Here is a 16,067-nt window from a genome sequence, read left to right on the forward strand (position 1 = left end):
GCACACATTTAAGAGCCTCCAGGAAAGACTGGTGATTAGAATCACACCACCTTCATTCTATAGCAGAGCTCATTGTTTGCTTTATTTTTGTTAAAAAAAATAAAACACAGAAATGATTTGATGATAACTTATTTCCTGCAAGCCAGTAGAAGGACACCACCTTTCAGTTCTAGTTTTCTAGCTGTTTGCAACCTACTACAGCAGTGGCTGCACTTCTATCAGCCACTGTTCAACTTTGATCCACTGTCCTTGCATTGGAAGTGAAAGGTGGGGGGGAGGGGAGGAGAGGATAAAACTGGTGTCCCCAGTTCTCTCTACAGATACCAACTCCATACATGCATCCGAAGGCTAAAGAATATTGCCTGATAAAACTAAGTGAAAAGTGAGTCTTCTTCATTTATTGTGATAATGCAACACTGTAAATACTTCTTAGAGGTATTTTGATACTGTGAGGTATGTGAATGAGACTCTTGACTGACTCCTAGCTGATAAAAATTCAACACTTCTCTTCCTTGCTTAACTATCAGACTTTCCTTAGTTCATCTGGTAGAGCTACAACTTTATGATGTCCATGTCCTGGTGTGGACCGTGCACAAGACAGTCAATTAGTGTCTATTTAAGTCAATTAAGTCATTAAGTCAATTAGCAATGTCTAGGCACTGCTAACTGGAAGTCAACAACAGCTATTGCTATTACTGTAATAGCAAGTGCCACTTCAATCAATTGTTCAAGATACCCAACCTTCCACTATTCTGAGATGTATATTGTTAATGTACTTCAAGATAGAACTTGAAAGATCTGAAAAGTATTTGACATCCGGCACAGTGACTCAATTAATTACTCTGTTGAATTAATTAGTGTGCTGAATCTCTTGAACCAACAACTGTGAGTTTAAACTAGCATCAGAGTACTGCCTGGAATATGAACCAGTTTAAAAGAGTATTATTTCATCTTCAGATTTTATTCAAGGCTGACTAAAAGGAGAGTAAGTATGTTGTATCTTTTGTAATAAGGTAAATGAATCCTCTATGGGAGATACCATCACACTGCTACCACTCCAAGAATCATTAAGGACAGATAATGAATGACAAGGACTCATGCTTACCCATACCTTTCAAGAGTCAGCCACGAGCAGATGTGTTGGATCAAGTATGAAAATCCAACTGCAAATACTGTGAAATGGTAGCCAAGAGTTCACAGAATTTTCCTTTTATTCCTTTACCAGAGATTTACTTTTAAAGTCTTTCAAAGATTACTTGATCCATTTATAAGGTTTATCACACCAAAATGTTTGCAGTGCTCACTCAGAAATGTGTGAAATCTGCTGTCAAGCACCCATGTGAAACTATGATTGAGTCCCGGGAGGTGCGGCTTTCCCTAGATGAGCTTTTAAAAATATGTATAAACAACAAATAAACAAATACAGTTCCCTTTAAAAACAAAAGAGAGCATGTGTTTTATAGAGAATAGGAATCAAACATGTCCAACAGACAAAAAGATTAAGAATAAAACAGAAAAGCTTCAGAAAAAAATAAAAAATAAAAATGATTACAAGCTGGCATCAGGATTGTCAGGCCTAAACAATAAATTAAAGATTTATCAAAACATTGACGTTTTCCTACAGCATTCTAAAGTAACAAGCTAATGCTCAGAGGCAGAGGCCTCACTGATGGGGAAAGATTCCCATTATTTGGGAAAAGCTTAGGGGAAGAAAACAGAGCTGACCAGAGCACTCCAATTCCATTTCACAGCAATTCTAGAGGTTTCAAAATCTGTTTTCATTCCAATGTGGAATAAAACCAAAATCTTTTGAATGTTTCCATGAAATCAGACTCCAAGCTTTTTGATTCAATAGAGGGGCCATGTGTGTTTCTCCCTCTCTAGCCTGGTGTTAGGGCACTTACATGCTATGTGGAAAACCCACATTCAAGACCTTACTCTGCATGATTCAGGACTGAGTTTTTCATCCCAGATCAGTGCTGGTGCTAGCCCATTGAAAGCCCTAAGCAGGAGTATCCCCCCCACCCAACACACACATTACTAAAACAGGCAAGTTCTTACAATAAAAAGTGAATGGGGGCCCAAAGAAATTGCTTAGTCTGCTTTTGGCGGCTCTGTCCCAGATCACTCTGAATTAGGCAGCGCAAGGGACTAGAACCCATATCTCTCATCTCCAGCTCAGTGCCTTAACCATCAGACTATAAAATGAGAGTAGGTATAATTCTCTCTCGCTGATTAAAGCTTTATTGAAACTGATACTTTCCTGAAAGATGTTTCAGTGTTGACAAAACAGCATATTTCAGCAACATTTTGTTTTGTCAATACTGTTCTGATCAGCTGTAGCAGCCCAAATACACCCGTGAGAGACCAAAAACTGGGTAGAAACCCTGCTCTATTGGCTGTGGTTGCACTCCAATTTGTCCAGAGAAACATAACAAAACAGTAGCAGTGTCACTGTCACATTGCCAGTTTATTCTAATGATGCCTTTTAGAGCTCCTACATTTAAGAGTCAGTCACCATTTCTATTATATGCTGCACTGTTTCTATTTTATAACCTGCAAATGTTTACTTAAGCTTTATATACATAAGGAAATTTTTGTTAAAATTTCCCACAGATACTATCATTGGTGGTAGTACTAGATAAAGCAATAATGGAGAGATAGTGCTAGTTACTATGTTATGTAAGCTTGCTCTAAGCAGGTCAGACAACACTGTAACTAAAATGCCAGTACCTACCAGGAATACGGTTTACACTAGTGCTCACATGCCCATCCCTGCCACCATTGATGAAGCTGAAATGGAAGTAGTAATGGTGGGAAATTTTAGGAGAACATTTCAAGTAGAGATACAGGCAATGTGCACAAGATTTTGATGAAAGGATCAGCTCTAAGATATCATGGTGCTAAGTGCTTATTACATAGAGATTAGACAGACATGAAAGACCAAACACTTATGGACCAGATTTTCAGAAGAACCCAGTGCCCAATTAGTCACAATGGGAACTGTTGGGTCCTGAAAATCTTCCCCCTTTTTAGGTTCCCATAATGGGACCTGAGCTCTTTTGAAAATTTAGTCCCATTTGTGGATGCTGAGAACTTGGAAAACCTAGCCCTATTGTTTCTAGGCTATTAGTCAATAATATGGATTAATGCTTTTAGATTTAAAAAAAACCCACTCTATATTAAAAAGGGTTAAGAAACATTAAGGTTTAAAAATGGGTACTGCAAATATAGAATAACTACTGTATTTCTTCATTACAATTTTTAATAGGCATACTTGCATGACAATTATGCCGCAAATGTATTTTAAATATGGAAATGCATTTCTATGATATACAGTAATGAAAAAGTTTCACAGTTTTTTATGTCAATAATGTGTGCATGAAACTTCTGTAATAGCAGACACTGATCTGATAGACAGTAACTGCTCCAAAGCTCTCTCCTTTCAAGGAAATGCAGATTTTAAGGGTCTAAAACAAAAACAATTAAGAGATAGAATGACACTATCTTTAACATACTAAATTATGGCTCAGCAATGCAGTACTTATATGGACCTCTGAGTTCAGTGAAATCAGGGATAATTTGGACTATATCTCACATAATTCTAGGCACCCATGTCAGAATCCTTCAATACCTTGGCATAATGTCTGCAAGTTGATGACAGATTCTGTAGCTCTCAATATCCTTATGTTTAGTAGGGGTTAAATTAATTTTTATACTGGTTAACATAGTTATTGTGCATTTTCTATACACTTTGTTAATATGAATTGTTCAATAATTAATTTGTGCTCTGAAACAGTTAAAAACCCCTCTTATATGTTATTAAAAGTGAAAGGCATCAGTTTGGTTCAGCAGGTAAGGTAAGAATCATCATATAACTCTCCTAATTCTAAAGTAACAACTTTAGAACCATTAATCTGTGCCTTGCATAACTCTTTGTAGACTGCTGCCATAGATGGACTGCTTGGAAAAGATCCAAATAGCACTGTCCATGAAAGCTTACAATGGCTTGATTTTAAGTGATTTGGTTGAGTAGAAATAAAGACTAACTCCTAAGTGATGACAAACAGTATAGCAAAGTCAACTCACTGGGCATCTACATACCAAGGTGTTATTATTCAGACCCATCTTCCCAGCAAAAGGCCCCCATGTTGTTCCAACTGGAAGCTGCTGCCGACTCTGAATCTTGCGCTCCCCATCCTTCTGGAATATCTCCAGCTCTCCTGCAAACAAAGAAAACAAGCAATGTTTAGAGTACTTTCACTTGTGCCTTGACAATAACCACCTCCATCTTTGTGTTTGTTTTACATGCACAATGTTCTGAGGATCCATATAACAAGAATTAATTATGCTTGTCTGAAAAACAACTGATCTTGTCATCCTGAGAAAAAAACTAAACCTTTTTCCTTATAATTATATTCAAATTTGGGTTATAAAGTCCCATTTCTTTCTTGCATCTTTTCACACCCATTATATTTTGAAGGCATTTTTATTTGGTAAGTCTTTGAGAATGAGAGACAATAACAGTTACTCAAAAGGCTTTGATCGAATGCTGAGGAAGAGGTGATGGCTGCAGAAAGAAAAAGTGCAATAGGAAGTACAACACTGGGGTTAACATCCTTCCTGCATTTCACTGTCACAAACAGCCAAATTCTGAAGTCTTTACTCAAGCAAAATTTCTATTGGGCCACATTCTTTTCTCATTTACACCAATGTAAATACAGGGTAACCCCACTGACTTTGATGGGGTTCCTCTGGGTTTATACAGGTATATAGATAAAAATAATTTATCTCAACTAAAGTTTTGCCTGAGTCAGGGTTTCAGGATTTGACCTGAAGTAATTAAGACTAGTAGATCTAGTGCCAATATGTTTGCTCTAAGAAAAGTAAGAAAAAGTGGAGGTCAAAAACTCTGTCACTTTTTATTTTATTTTCTTCCACTGGAAAAAAATCATAATGTAACTGTGCTACTTTCTCTCACTTAGAGAGAGGAATTAAAAAACTGAAATTATTATTTCTAAATGTGAAGTTACTATCTTTCTGAAAATAACACTTTCAAAGCTAAATGAAAGTATTTCTTTATTTCACTGTTTAACTTCCCCTCTCACTGTTCTAGTGGAAAAAAGGAGCAGAAAAAGGGGGAGGGGGAAAAAGTGAGTATTTTTCCAGAATTTTAAAACAAAAAATATCAAAAATACTGAAAAATTGCAAGTTTTTTTCTGAAAATTTTCCCTTTTTCATTTTTACAAGATACAAAAACATTTCTTAAAACAATTTTGCTAAAAAAATTGTTTCATACAAAATCCCATTTTTGACAAATACATTTTTCAACATACTGTTGCCAATCTGAGCCCCGGCCTCTGTGAAGTTAGCTATTCTGGATTAAGTCATTTCCATATTGAAATCAATGGCAAAACTCACATTGACTTCAATGGGGCTAGAATTTCACCTTGCTTCCCCTTTATGGTATGTCCTATTCTTCCCTTCATATACTGATCAGCTGTGACAATAATTCTTGTCTTCCACATCAACATAATCCTTCTCATCAACTGCAGATACTATTATATGAATGACAACTGTGATTTTTCAAAAAGACCAGAGATTCTGCCTACTCAGTTACTAAACTGGATGCCTATCCTGGATTTAGCACTGGTAATGGTTGCAAAATTGACCTTGTGGGGGTGGAAATGAGGGGAATAAGAATCTCTCCCTTGCTGGCAAGCAATCCCACAGCTTTCAACACATCTCCCATACTAGTCATTCATATTAATATCTGGATTTATAATACATCCAGATTGTGGAGAAGGTTTTCCTTGTTCATGGGAATAAACCCCGATCATTTTCCAAGGAGCAGAATTGGTTCTGGGCTCTGTTTCCAGGCAAGATACCTGTATTTCAGTGATGAGAACTGCAGATTGCAAAAATACTCCATTAAACATTGTGGTCCATATACTTCATGTAAACTAGCACAAATCCAGTCAGCAATATTGGTTTACACCAGTTTATAAATATGAGAATAAGTATTCTTTATAATGAGAGCTTCAGACATTTGCAAAGGTGATATATAAATTGGAAAGGTTAATTATGTAGAAATTATATCCAACATACATTTTTTAAAATTTCTATAGGAATACTGAGAGAAATGAAATTAATTTTTAAACAATCTCTGTAAGATAATTAGAGATGGGGGGCTTTTCAGAACTGCAGGTCAACATGTTGAACATACACACACAGTGTAGCATTTTCTACATAAAGATGAAACCAGGAGCATTTGCTTGCTTTTTACACACTAAAAAAAGCTAGTTCTATGGACATGTCACATCTAACTGATACCAGAGGAATCATGAGAATCTTTGAAAACCTTTTAAAAAATAATTCAGCCTCCCTTTCTGCCACTGACATTTTTTCATCTGAAAAGGGTTCAGATTCAGTCAAACAGTGACTCCTTATCTGTACCTGTGGATTTACAACAGGCCTGTCTTTTAATGGATTAAGAACGACAAATTTAGTGCAGATCATCCAGTGATACCCAAACACTTAGAAAAGTTTTAAAGTGCACACGTTTATGCTTTCTTTTATTTAAATAAGTAAGAGTCCTAATATTAACTGTGCATCTTAAAAGATGTTTAGGAAGAAATAGGCATAAAAAAAACCAGCAATCACTTTCCAAAATAATGGATGTTTTTTTCTTCCATGTTGTCTACCGAAGAGGTTACCATGTGCTTTCCCCCTCTTTCATTCTCCTTTGCTCTGTTAAGCCTAAATGTGTGTTTTGGTGCAAACCATGGATTTCATCATTGCATTGCAGTTTTATACCAGTGTCACTCCCGTTTGAGTAGCTCAGTGGTGAATCATGTCCAAGCTGTTTTAAAATATGCTCTTCTAGGGTTATTATAATAGATGCCTAGTAGTAACTACTGTAGTGAAGGCCATGAAACAGTGTATTATATCCCCCTCATTTCCCACGTTCATATCTTTTCAAAACAAGACACCTTGTGGGCTGAAATTTTCCATGCTTGGATTTACCTGAAGCTTCATTTGTTTCAGCAGCCATTTTAAAGTTACAGATCAGTATGTATGTGGGGGGGGTGGGGGGGAGTGTTACATTTTATCCCATTGTAAAACAAACCATACTTTCTTTGAACAAGGATAAAACAAAAACAAATAAAGTTTGATCCTTGGCACAGTTGTTCTTCTCACTCAGGATCTTTGCTTGACTTAGGGAAAAATGAAATTTAACAAGTATTGACTTCAAAATCACCTCTGAGCAAGTTTGATATACATCTATTAAGATTTTGTACCAGAACCTGTGTCCTTATCCCTATATATATATCACTATACATGTTCCTCTGCTTGAGCAGAAAGGGCCAGAGGTTGGCACCTCAGTTTATAGGAGAAATATAATAAATATCACTATTAGAAATCCTCCTCCAGTCTCCCCTAAACATTGAGGATGGGGGGGAATCAGAGTTTTAGGGTGTCTGACATTTTCATTGCATTTTACAATCTTCTATAAATTTGAATTTCCGTGTAGAGTGGAAGATACCAAAACTGTGGCAAGGAGGAGATCAAACTTGTGAGATGAAAGAGCAATGGATCTTCTGTAGTTTCTGTCTTGCTTGTTTATGGCATATTCCCCTTAGATCTAAGCAAGTGACCTCAGAGTTATGTGGATCTCAGAGGAGACTATGTTAAGAAGAAAATCTGCATTTGAATATGAATTGAAAAGGAGTCCCCAAGCCTTACTCTAACTGAAGAGGTTTCAGAGTAGCAGCCATGTTAGTCTGTATTCGCAAAAAGAAAAGGAGTACTTGTGGCACCTTAGAGACTAACAAATTTATTTGAGCATAAGCTTTTGTGAGCTACAGCTATCGGATAGTGAGCTGTCACTATCACTTCGGATAGTGAGCTGTAGCTCACGAAAGCTTATGCTCAAATAAATTTGTTAGTCTCTAAGGTGCCACAAGTACTCCTTTTCTTTCTTCTAACTGAAGAGTTTGGGTCAGTCCTGACAATACAAGATGGAGGTAGGGGGCATGGTGCTCTGAGAAGCTGCTGTCCCTTTCCTGACTGCGGCTACTCAGAATCTCCCCAGCTGACCACTCTACCACATTGCAGAGAAGGGAAGAGAAGAACTGGTTACTCTATTGCGTGATTACCAGGCAGGAGTAGGAATCCTGGGCACAGTGGTATAAGAGCTTGACAGGCACTGCCTTTCCTTAGGGAAGTCTCTTCCCCACACAGCCACAGAGGGGAAAAGGAGAAAAGCTGAGGGCCAACAACCAGTAAAAGCTCTCTGATTCTGTACTTCAGCCCGAAGGGAGTGGAAAATTCTACGCACAGTGTGCTGTTTACAATTTCTGACTATTTGTAATCTTTACTGGACAACTTTGACATGGAACTAATGTATATATTTACACTTAATAACAAGTGATAACAAGAACAATTCATACACAGAGGTCAAGAATATAGTATTTGAATGCATCATGACTAGTATGCCAAATTTTAACATCAGACTGTTAGTTATATTTTGCTTTATTCATTCAGCAATGCATCCCCAGACCTGCTAATTGTCCTATTGAGAAGTACAGTAGAGAGCATAACTAAGGGGCCAACAAGAAACATGGGCAAATAGATGTCCTGCCTTTAAGGTTTGTAAATTAGGTACAAACTGGAATTAATGGAGATTTCAGTTTTCGTGATATTTACTTCACTTTCCTTTGCTGTACAGCAACTTACTTTTTGCAGCTTGTTCTTCAAGAACATCCTTATTTCCAGCTTGCTGAGTAAGTTTATACAAAATATTTGAAACACATTGTACGGGCTAATCAATTTTGGTAAAAGATAATGTTGTTAGTGCTGTAGGCTGTTTCTCTTATCTTGTTGATATAGTATACTTTTAAAGTCTGTGATTACTCAAAGACTTATGATAGCTGCACTGTAAAAGAAGCCCCAAGTCATGACTCACTAGTACAGCTACAAAACATCCCATGGCTTTTAAGATATCAGGCCACCTTGGTGGATCTTGGGACAGAATTAAAGGACTCCATTGTAGGAAATTCTTTCCTATTTGTAGATATTGTAAGGGATGCCCATAAATCCCTAGTAATTAAGGGAACATGTTCTATGCTTTTCATAGCTTCAGAAAACATGTAGTGTTTTGTATAACAGTGGTACCCATAGCAGTTATTGGCCCTTTACAGGATTTGACCATGGTTTCAAATATCAGAGGAATCTAAGTACACAAAAATAGTACAATAAATGGTATTTTCTGGACATGGTAACCACTGGCTTTCATCCATCTGCTCACATTCTAGAGTAAGAAACAAGGGTGCACACAGCTGAAGGTGAGTGATAGGCAGCACCTTTCTGGCACAGTTACTTTACTCATAAATAATTTTGCCTCCATCTATATATTTAAAATATTGAAAAAATTGCAGGAAAGTACTTGACAACGTAATGGCAATAACCTTTTATTAGGAATAGCCTTATAACAGGAGCCCATTTAGCAAAAGTGTATGGGCCAGATCTTCCTCTGATGTAAATGGATGTTTGCTCACTGACTCCACTGGAGCTCTGCCAATTTCCACCGGCTAAGGCTCTTGCCCTATATGGGTATATTTCTTCATGTCTGAGAAACTGTATATTGTGGAATCAAATAAAGCCGTAAAGTCACACTGAGTTCAAAAACCTCTCAATGGTTGTTGAAATCCTCAACCTCTGACAAGGCCAGCCAAGGTGCCTGAAGTATGGCATACAGTACCTTTCACTGGTCTACAATTTAATCATTGGATAGCTGCCTGCCTGGTTACACACAGTAATGGTTTGAGCGGGACATTTAACTGGTGATTCTCTCCACTACAAAAATGAAGCTAAGCTACTGTGAGCACCTCTGAATACTGTAAAAAACTGGTTACTCACCTTCTCATAACTGTTGTTACACATTTACAGTTCGAGATGTGTTGCTCATGTCCATTCCAATTAGGTGTGTGCATGCCATGTGCACAGTCATTGGAAGGTTTTCCCCTAGCAGCACCCGTGGGTTCGGCTGTGGAGCCCCCTGGAGTGGCGCCCTCATGGCGGTGAATATAGGTCCTTGCCGACCTGCCGCCTCTTCAGTTCCTTCTTGCTAGCTACTCCGACAGAGGGGAAGGTGGGTGGGTCTTGGAATGGACATGAGCAACACATTTCAAAGAACAACAGTTACAAGAATGTGAGTAACTGGGGGTTTTTTTTGAGTGCTTGTTCATGTTGATTCCAATTAGGTGACTCCCAAAACCTAAACAGGAGGTGGAGTCAGAGTTCATGGAATCACAGACTGGAGCACCACTCCGCCAAATGCTGCATCATCTCTAATGTACTGGCAGACAGCATAATGAGAGGTGAAAGTGTGACCATGTCGCCACACTACAGATCTCCTGGATCAGGACCTGGGCCAGGAACACTGCCAAGGAGGCCTGCTCTCTTGTGGAATGTGCCATTAGTGCAGGAACCTTTGCCAGATCGTAGCATGCCCGGATACAGGATGTGATCCATGATGAAGTTCTCTGTGATGAGACCGGGAGGCCCTTCATTCTATCCACAACTGCCATGAACAACTGGTTCGATTTACGGAATGACTTTGTACGTTCAGTGTAAAAGGCCAGCACTCGTCGAACATCCAAGGAATGCAACCTTTTTTCTCAGCTATCCATGTGAGGTTTAGGATAAAAGACCGATAGGAAAATGTCCTGACCATCGTGGAATTGGGACTCAACTTTTTGGAGACAGGCTGGATGAGGCCTGAGTTGCACCTTGTCCTTATAAAAAACGGTATAAGGAAGATCGGAGGTTAGAGCTTTAAACTCCGATGCTCTCCTTGGTGATATAATGGCGACTAGGAAGGCCACCTTCCATGATAGGTAGAGCAATGAACAAGTCACCAGGGGTTCAAATGGGGCCCCAATAGTCTTGACAGGACCAGGTTGAGATCCCACACCGGGATTGGTTGCCTAACCTGCCTGTCCAGACTTTTCAGGAAACAACTGACCATCAGGTTGGCAAAGACTGAACATACGGCTGCTCCCGGGTGGAAGGCTGATACGGCTGCCAGGTGGACCTTGAGTGTTGATGTCAAGAGGCCCTCTGTTTTAGGTGTAGTAGGTAGTCTAAGATGAGTGGTATGGGTGCCTGTATCAGGGGAGCACGCACCTGAGATCACCAAATTGCAAATCTTTTCCGCTCAAGCAGGTAGGTGGCCCTGGTGGATAGTTTCCTGCTACCAAGTAGGACATCCCTAACAGGCTCAGAGCACATGAGCTCCATTGGGTTTAGTCATGAAACTTACAAGCAGTGAGGCGGAGAGACTCAAGATCGGGATGATGAAAGCAACTGTGGTCTTGGGTAATCGGGTCCGGAAGCAGGGGCAATGAGATTGGAGCATCCATCGACAATTCCAGGAGCGTGGTATATCAGTGCTGGCAAGGCCGCCTTGTCCCTGAGGATCTTGAGCAGAACCTTATGGACAAGTAGAAATGGTGGGAATGCGTAAATAGATGGTCCACCCAGGAGAGGAAGAATGCGTCCACAAGACTCTGATTCCAGAAGGAACAGAACCAAGGGCATTTTCTGTTGCTCTTCGTGGCGAACAGGTCGATTTGGAGAACTCCCAACCTTTGTAAAATATTGTGCACTATGTCCAGGCAGACAGACCACTCGTGACTGTGGAAGGATCTGCTGAGATAATCTGCCAGCTTGTTCTGAGAACTTGTGAGGTAAGATGCTTCCAGGTGAATGTAGTGGGCTGTGAGGAAGTCCCACAGCTTGAGGGCTTCCTGACATAGGGGAGAGGAATGAGCCCCAACTGTTTTGTTTATATAAAACATCAAAGATGTGTTGTCCGTCATGACCCCCAATACTTCCCTTGCAAATGGACCTGGAAGGTTTGCATGCCAGTCGGACTGCTCTCAGCTCCTTGTCGCTGATGTGGAGTGAGAGCTCATCTTGCGACCAGAGACATTGCATCTGGAGTTTCCTCAGGTGAGCACCCCATCCCAACGCTGACACATAGAATCATAGAATCATAGAATATCAGGGTTGGAAGGGACCCCAGAAGGTCATCTAGTCCAACCCCCTGCTCAAAGCAGGACCAAGTCCCAGTTAAATCATCCTAGCCAGGGCTTTGTCAAGCCTGACCTTAAAAACCTCTAAGGAAGGAGATTCTACCACCTCCCTAGGTAACGCATTCCAGTGTTTCACCACCCTCTTAGTGAAAAAGTTTTTCCTAATATCCAATCTAAACCTCCCCCATTGCAACTTGAGACCATTACTCCTCGTTCTGTCATCTGCTACCATTGAGAACAGTCTAGAGCCATCCTCTTTGAAACCCCCTTTCAGGTAGTTGAAAGCAGCTATCAAATCCCCCCTCATTCTTCTCTTCTGCAGACTAAACAATCCCAGCTCCCTCAGCCTCTCCTCGTAAGTCATGTGCTCTAGACCCCTAATCATTTTTGTTGCCCTTCGCTGTACTCTTTCCAATTTATCCACATCCTTCTTGTAGTGTGGGGCCCAAAACTGGACACAGTACTCCAGATGAGGCCTCACCAGTGTCGAATAGAGGGGAACGATCACGTCCCTCGATCTGCTCGCTATGCCCCTACTTATACATCCCAAAATGCCATTGGCCTTCTTGGCAACAAGGGCACACTGCTGACTCATATCCAGCTTCTCGTCCACTGTCACCCCTAGGTCCTTTTCCGCAGAACTGCTGCCGAGCCATTCGGTCCCTAGTCTGTAGCGGTGCATTGGATTCTTCCATCCTAAGTGCAGGACCCTGCACTTATCCTTATTGAACCTCATTAGATTTCTTTTGGCCCAATCTTCCAATTTGTCTAGGTCCTTCTGTATCCTATCCCTCCCCTCCAGCGTATCTACCACTCCTCCCAGTTTAGTATCATCCGCAAATTTGCTGAGAGTGCAATCCACACCATCCTCCAGATCATTTATGAAGATATTGAACAAAACGGGCCCCAGGACCGACCCCTGGGGCACTCCACTTGACACCGGCTGCCAACTAGACATGGAGCCATTGATCACTACCCGTTGAGCCCGACAATCTAGCCAGCTTTCTACCCACCTTATAGTGCATTCATCCAGCCCATACTTCCTTAACTTGCTGACAAGAATGCTGTGGGAGACCGTGTCAAAAGCTTTGCTAAAGTCAAGAAACAATACATCCACTGCTTTCCCTTCATCCACAGAACCAGTAATCTCATCATAAAAGGCGATTAGATTAGTCAGGCATGACCTTCCCTTGGTGAATCCATGCTGACTGTTCCTGATCACTTTCCTCTCCTCTAAGTGCTTCAGGATTGATTCTTTGAGGACCTGCTCCATGATTTTTCCAGGGACTGAGGTGAGACTGACCGGCCTGTAGTTCCCAGGATCCTCCTTCTTCCCTTTTTTAAAGATGGGCACTACATTAGCCTTTTTCCAGTCATCCGCGACTTCCCCCGTTCGCCACGAGTTTTCAAAGATAATGGCCAAGGGCTCTGCAATCACAGCCGCCAATTCCCTCAGCACTCTCGGATGCAATTCGTCCGGCCCCATGGACTTGTGCACGTCCAGCTTTTCTAAATAGTCCCTAACCACCTCTATCTCTACAGAGGGCTGGCCATCTCTTCCCCATTTTGTGATGCCCAGCACAGCAGTCTGGGAGCTGACCTTGTTAGTGAATACAGAGGCAAAAAAAGCATTGAGTACATTAGCTTTTTCCACATCCTCTGTCACTAGCTTGCCTCCCTCATTCAGTAAGGGGCCCACACTTTCCTTGGCTTTCTTCTTGTTGCCAACATACCTGAAGAAACCCTTCTTGTTACTCTTGACATCTCTTGCTAGCTGCAGCTCCAGGTGCGATTTGGCCCTCCTGATATCTTTCCTACATGCCTGAGCAATATTTTTATACTCTTCCCTGGTCATATGTCCAACCTTCCACTTCTTGTAAGCTTCTTTTTTATGTTTAAGATCCGCTAAGATTTCACCATTAAGCCAAGCTGGTCGCCTGCCATATTTACTATTCTTTCGACTCATCGGGATGGTTTGTCCCTGTAACCTCAACAGGGATTCCTTGAAATACAGCCAGCTCTCCTGGACTCCCTTCCCTTTCATGTTAGTCCCCCAGGGGATCCTGGCCATCTGTTCCCTGAGGGAGTCAAAGTCTGCTTTCCTGAAGTCCAGGGTCCGTATCCTGCTGCTTACCTTTCTTCCCTGCGTCAGGATCCTGAACTCAACCAACTCATGGTCACTGCCTCCCAGATTCCCATCCACTTTTGCTTCCCCCACTAATTCTACCCGGTTTGTGAGCAGCAGGTCAAGAAAAGCGCTCCCCCTAGTTGGCTCCCCTAGCACTTGCACCAGGAAATTGTCCCCTACGCTTTCCAAAAACTTCCTGGATTGTCTATGCACCGCTGTATTGCTCTCCCAGCAGATATCAGGAAAATTAAAGTCACCCATGAGAATCAGGGCATGCGATCTAGTAGCTTCCGTGAGTTGCCGGAAGAAAGCCTCATCCACCTCATCCCCCTGGTCCGGTGGTCTATAGCAGACTCCCACCATGACATCACTCTTGTTGCACACACTTCTAAACTTAATCCAGAGACACTCAGGTTTTTCCACAGTTTCGTACCGGAGCTCTGAGCAGTCATACTGCTCCCTTACATATAGTGCTACTCCCCCACCTTTTCTGCCCTGCCTGTCCTTCCTGAACAGTTTATAACCATCCATGACTGTACTCCAGTCATGTGAGTTATCCCACCAAGTCTCTGTTATTCCAATCACGTCATAATTCCTTGACATCACCAGGACCTCCAGTTCTCCCTGCTTGTTTCCAAGGCTTTGTGCATTTGTATATAAGCACTTGAGATAACCTGTTGATCGCCCCTCATTCCCAGTATGAGGCAGGAGCCCTCCCCTCACAGACCTTCCTGCCTGTGCTTCCTCCCGGTATCCCGCTTTCCCACTTACCTCAGGGCTTTGGTCTCCTTCCCCCGGTGAACCTAGTTTAAAGCCCTCCTCACTAGGTTAGCCAGCCTGCTGGCAAAGATGTTCTTCCCTCTCTTCGTAAGATGGAGCCCGTCTCTGCCCAGCACTCCTCCTTCATGGAACACCATCCCATGGTCAAAGAATCCAAAGCCTTCTCTCCGACACCACCTGCGTAGCCATTCGTTGACCTCCACGATTCGACGGTCCCTACCCAGGCCTTTTCCTTCCACGGGGAGGATGGACGAGAACACCACTTGCGCCTCCAACTCCTTTATCCTTCTTCCCAGAGCCATGTAGTCCGCAGTGATCCGCTCAAGGTCATTCTTGGCAGTATCATTGGTGCCCACGTGGAGAAGCAGGAAGGGGTAGCGATCCGAGGGCTTGATGAGTCTCGGCAGTCTCTCCGTCACATCACGAATCTTAGGTAACATCTGTTACCAGGGACAGAGAAGGCTGTGGCTTGTCAAAGTGGGCTCCCTCACACACCTCCTGTAGATTGAGCCACCAATGAAGAGACTTGAGAACTGGCACCGGGAGGGTGACCATCTTGTCCAGACTGTCATGCCCTGGCTGATAGGCTGACGCTAGCCAAGCTTGGAGAGGGCTGGCTGAGCCTCAGCTTCACATGTTGTTCCATGTATGTACATGCCTCCATGTGGCTGAGCTTCAAGCAACCCCTTGCTGTGGAGGCGGGTACTGCTTGAAGCTTTGAATTATGTCTGTCATTGAAACTATGAAAACTAGGGGAAGCACTTGTGAAGGCAAGCAACCACAGTTCCAACGACCATCAATGGTGGTAAGAAGGAACTGAAGAGGCAGTGGGTTGGCAGGGACCTATTATTCACCGCCATTAGGGCACCGCTCCAGGGGGCTCCACAGCTGACCCAATGGGTGCTGCTTGGGGAGAAACCTTCCGACGACTGTGCACGCAGTGTGCACACACCTAATTGAAATCAACATGAGCAAGCACTCAAAGAACAACAGAATGAATTTACATAAATGACATGGTGTCCCATTTATGCTGTTGCAATTCCTCTCAAAACAAGGTA

General features: G+C 42.0%; 1 protein-coding gene across 3 annotated transcripts in view; it reads right to left on the reverse strand.

Moving 5' to 3' along the window:
* The window catches only part of ZFPM2 (zinc finger protein, FOG family member 2), a 455,190-nt gene that overhangs the window by 220,795 nt on the left and 218,328 nt on the right, over positions 1 to 16,067 (reverse strand). For all 3 annotated transcript variants that reach the window (XM_043507433.1, XM_038391883.2, XM_038391882.2), the window contains one exon: positions 4,105 to 4,223. In XM_043507433.1, the coding sequence (XP_043363368.1) occupies positions 4,105 to 4,223 (119 nt within the window). The remainder of the gene's footprint in view (positions 1 to 4,104; positions 4,224 to 16,067) is intronic.

This window comes from Dermochelys coriacea, chromosome 2, assembly GCF_009764565.3.
Source record: "Dermochelys coriacea isolate rDerCor1 chromosome 2, rDerCor1.pri.v4, whole genome shotgun sequence".
Taxonomy (NCBI): Eukaryota; Metazoa; Chordata; order Testudines; family Dermochelyidae; genus Dermochelys; species Dermochelys coriacea.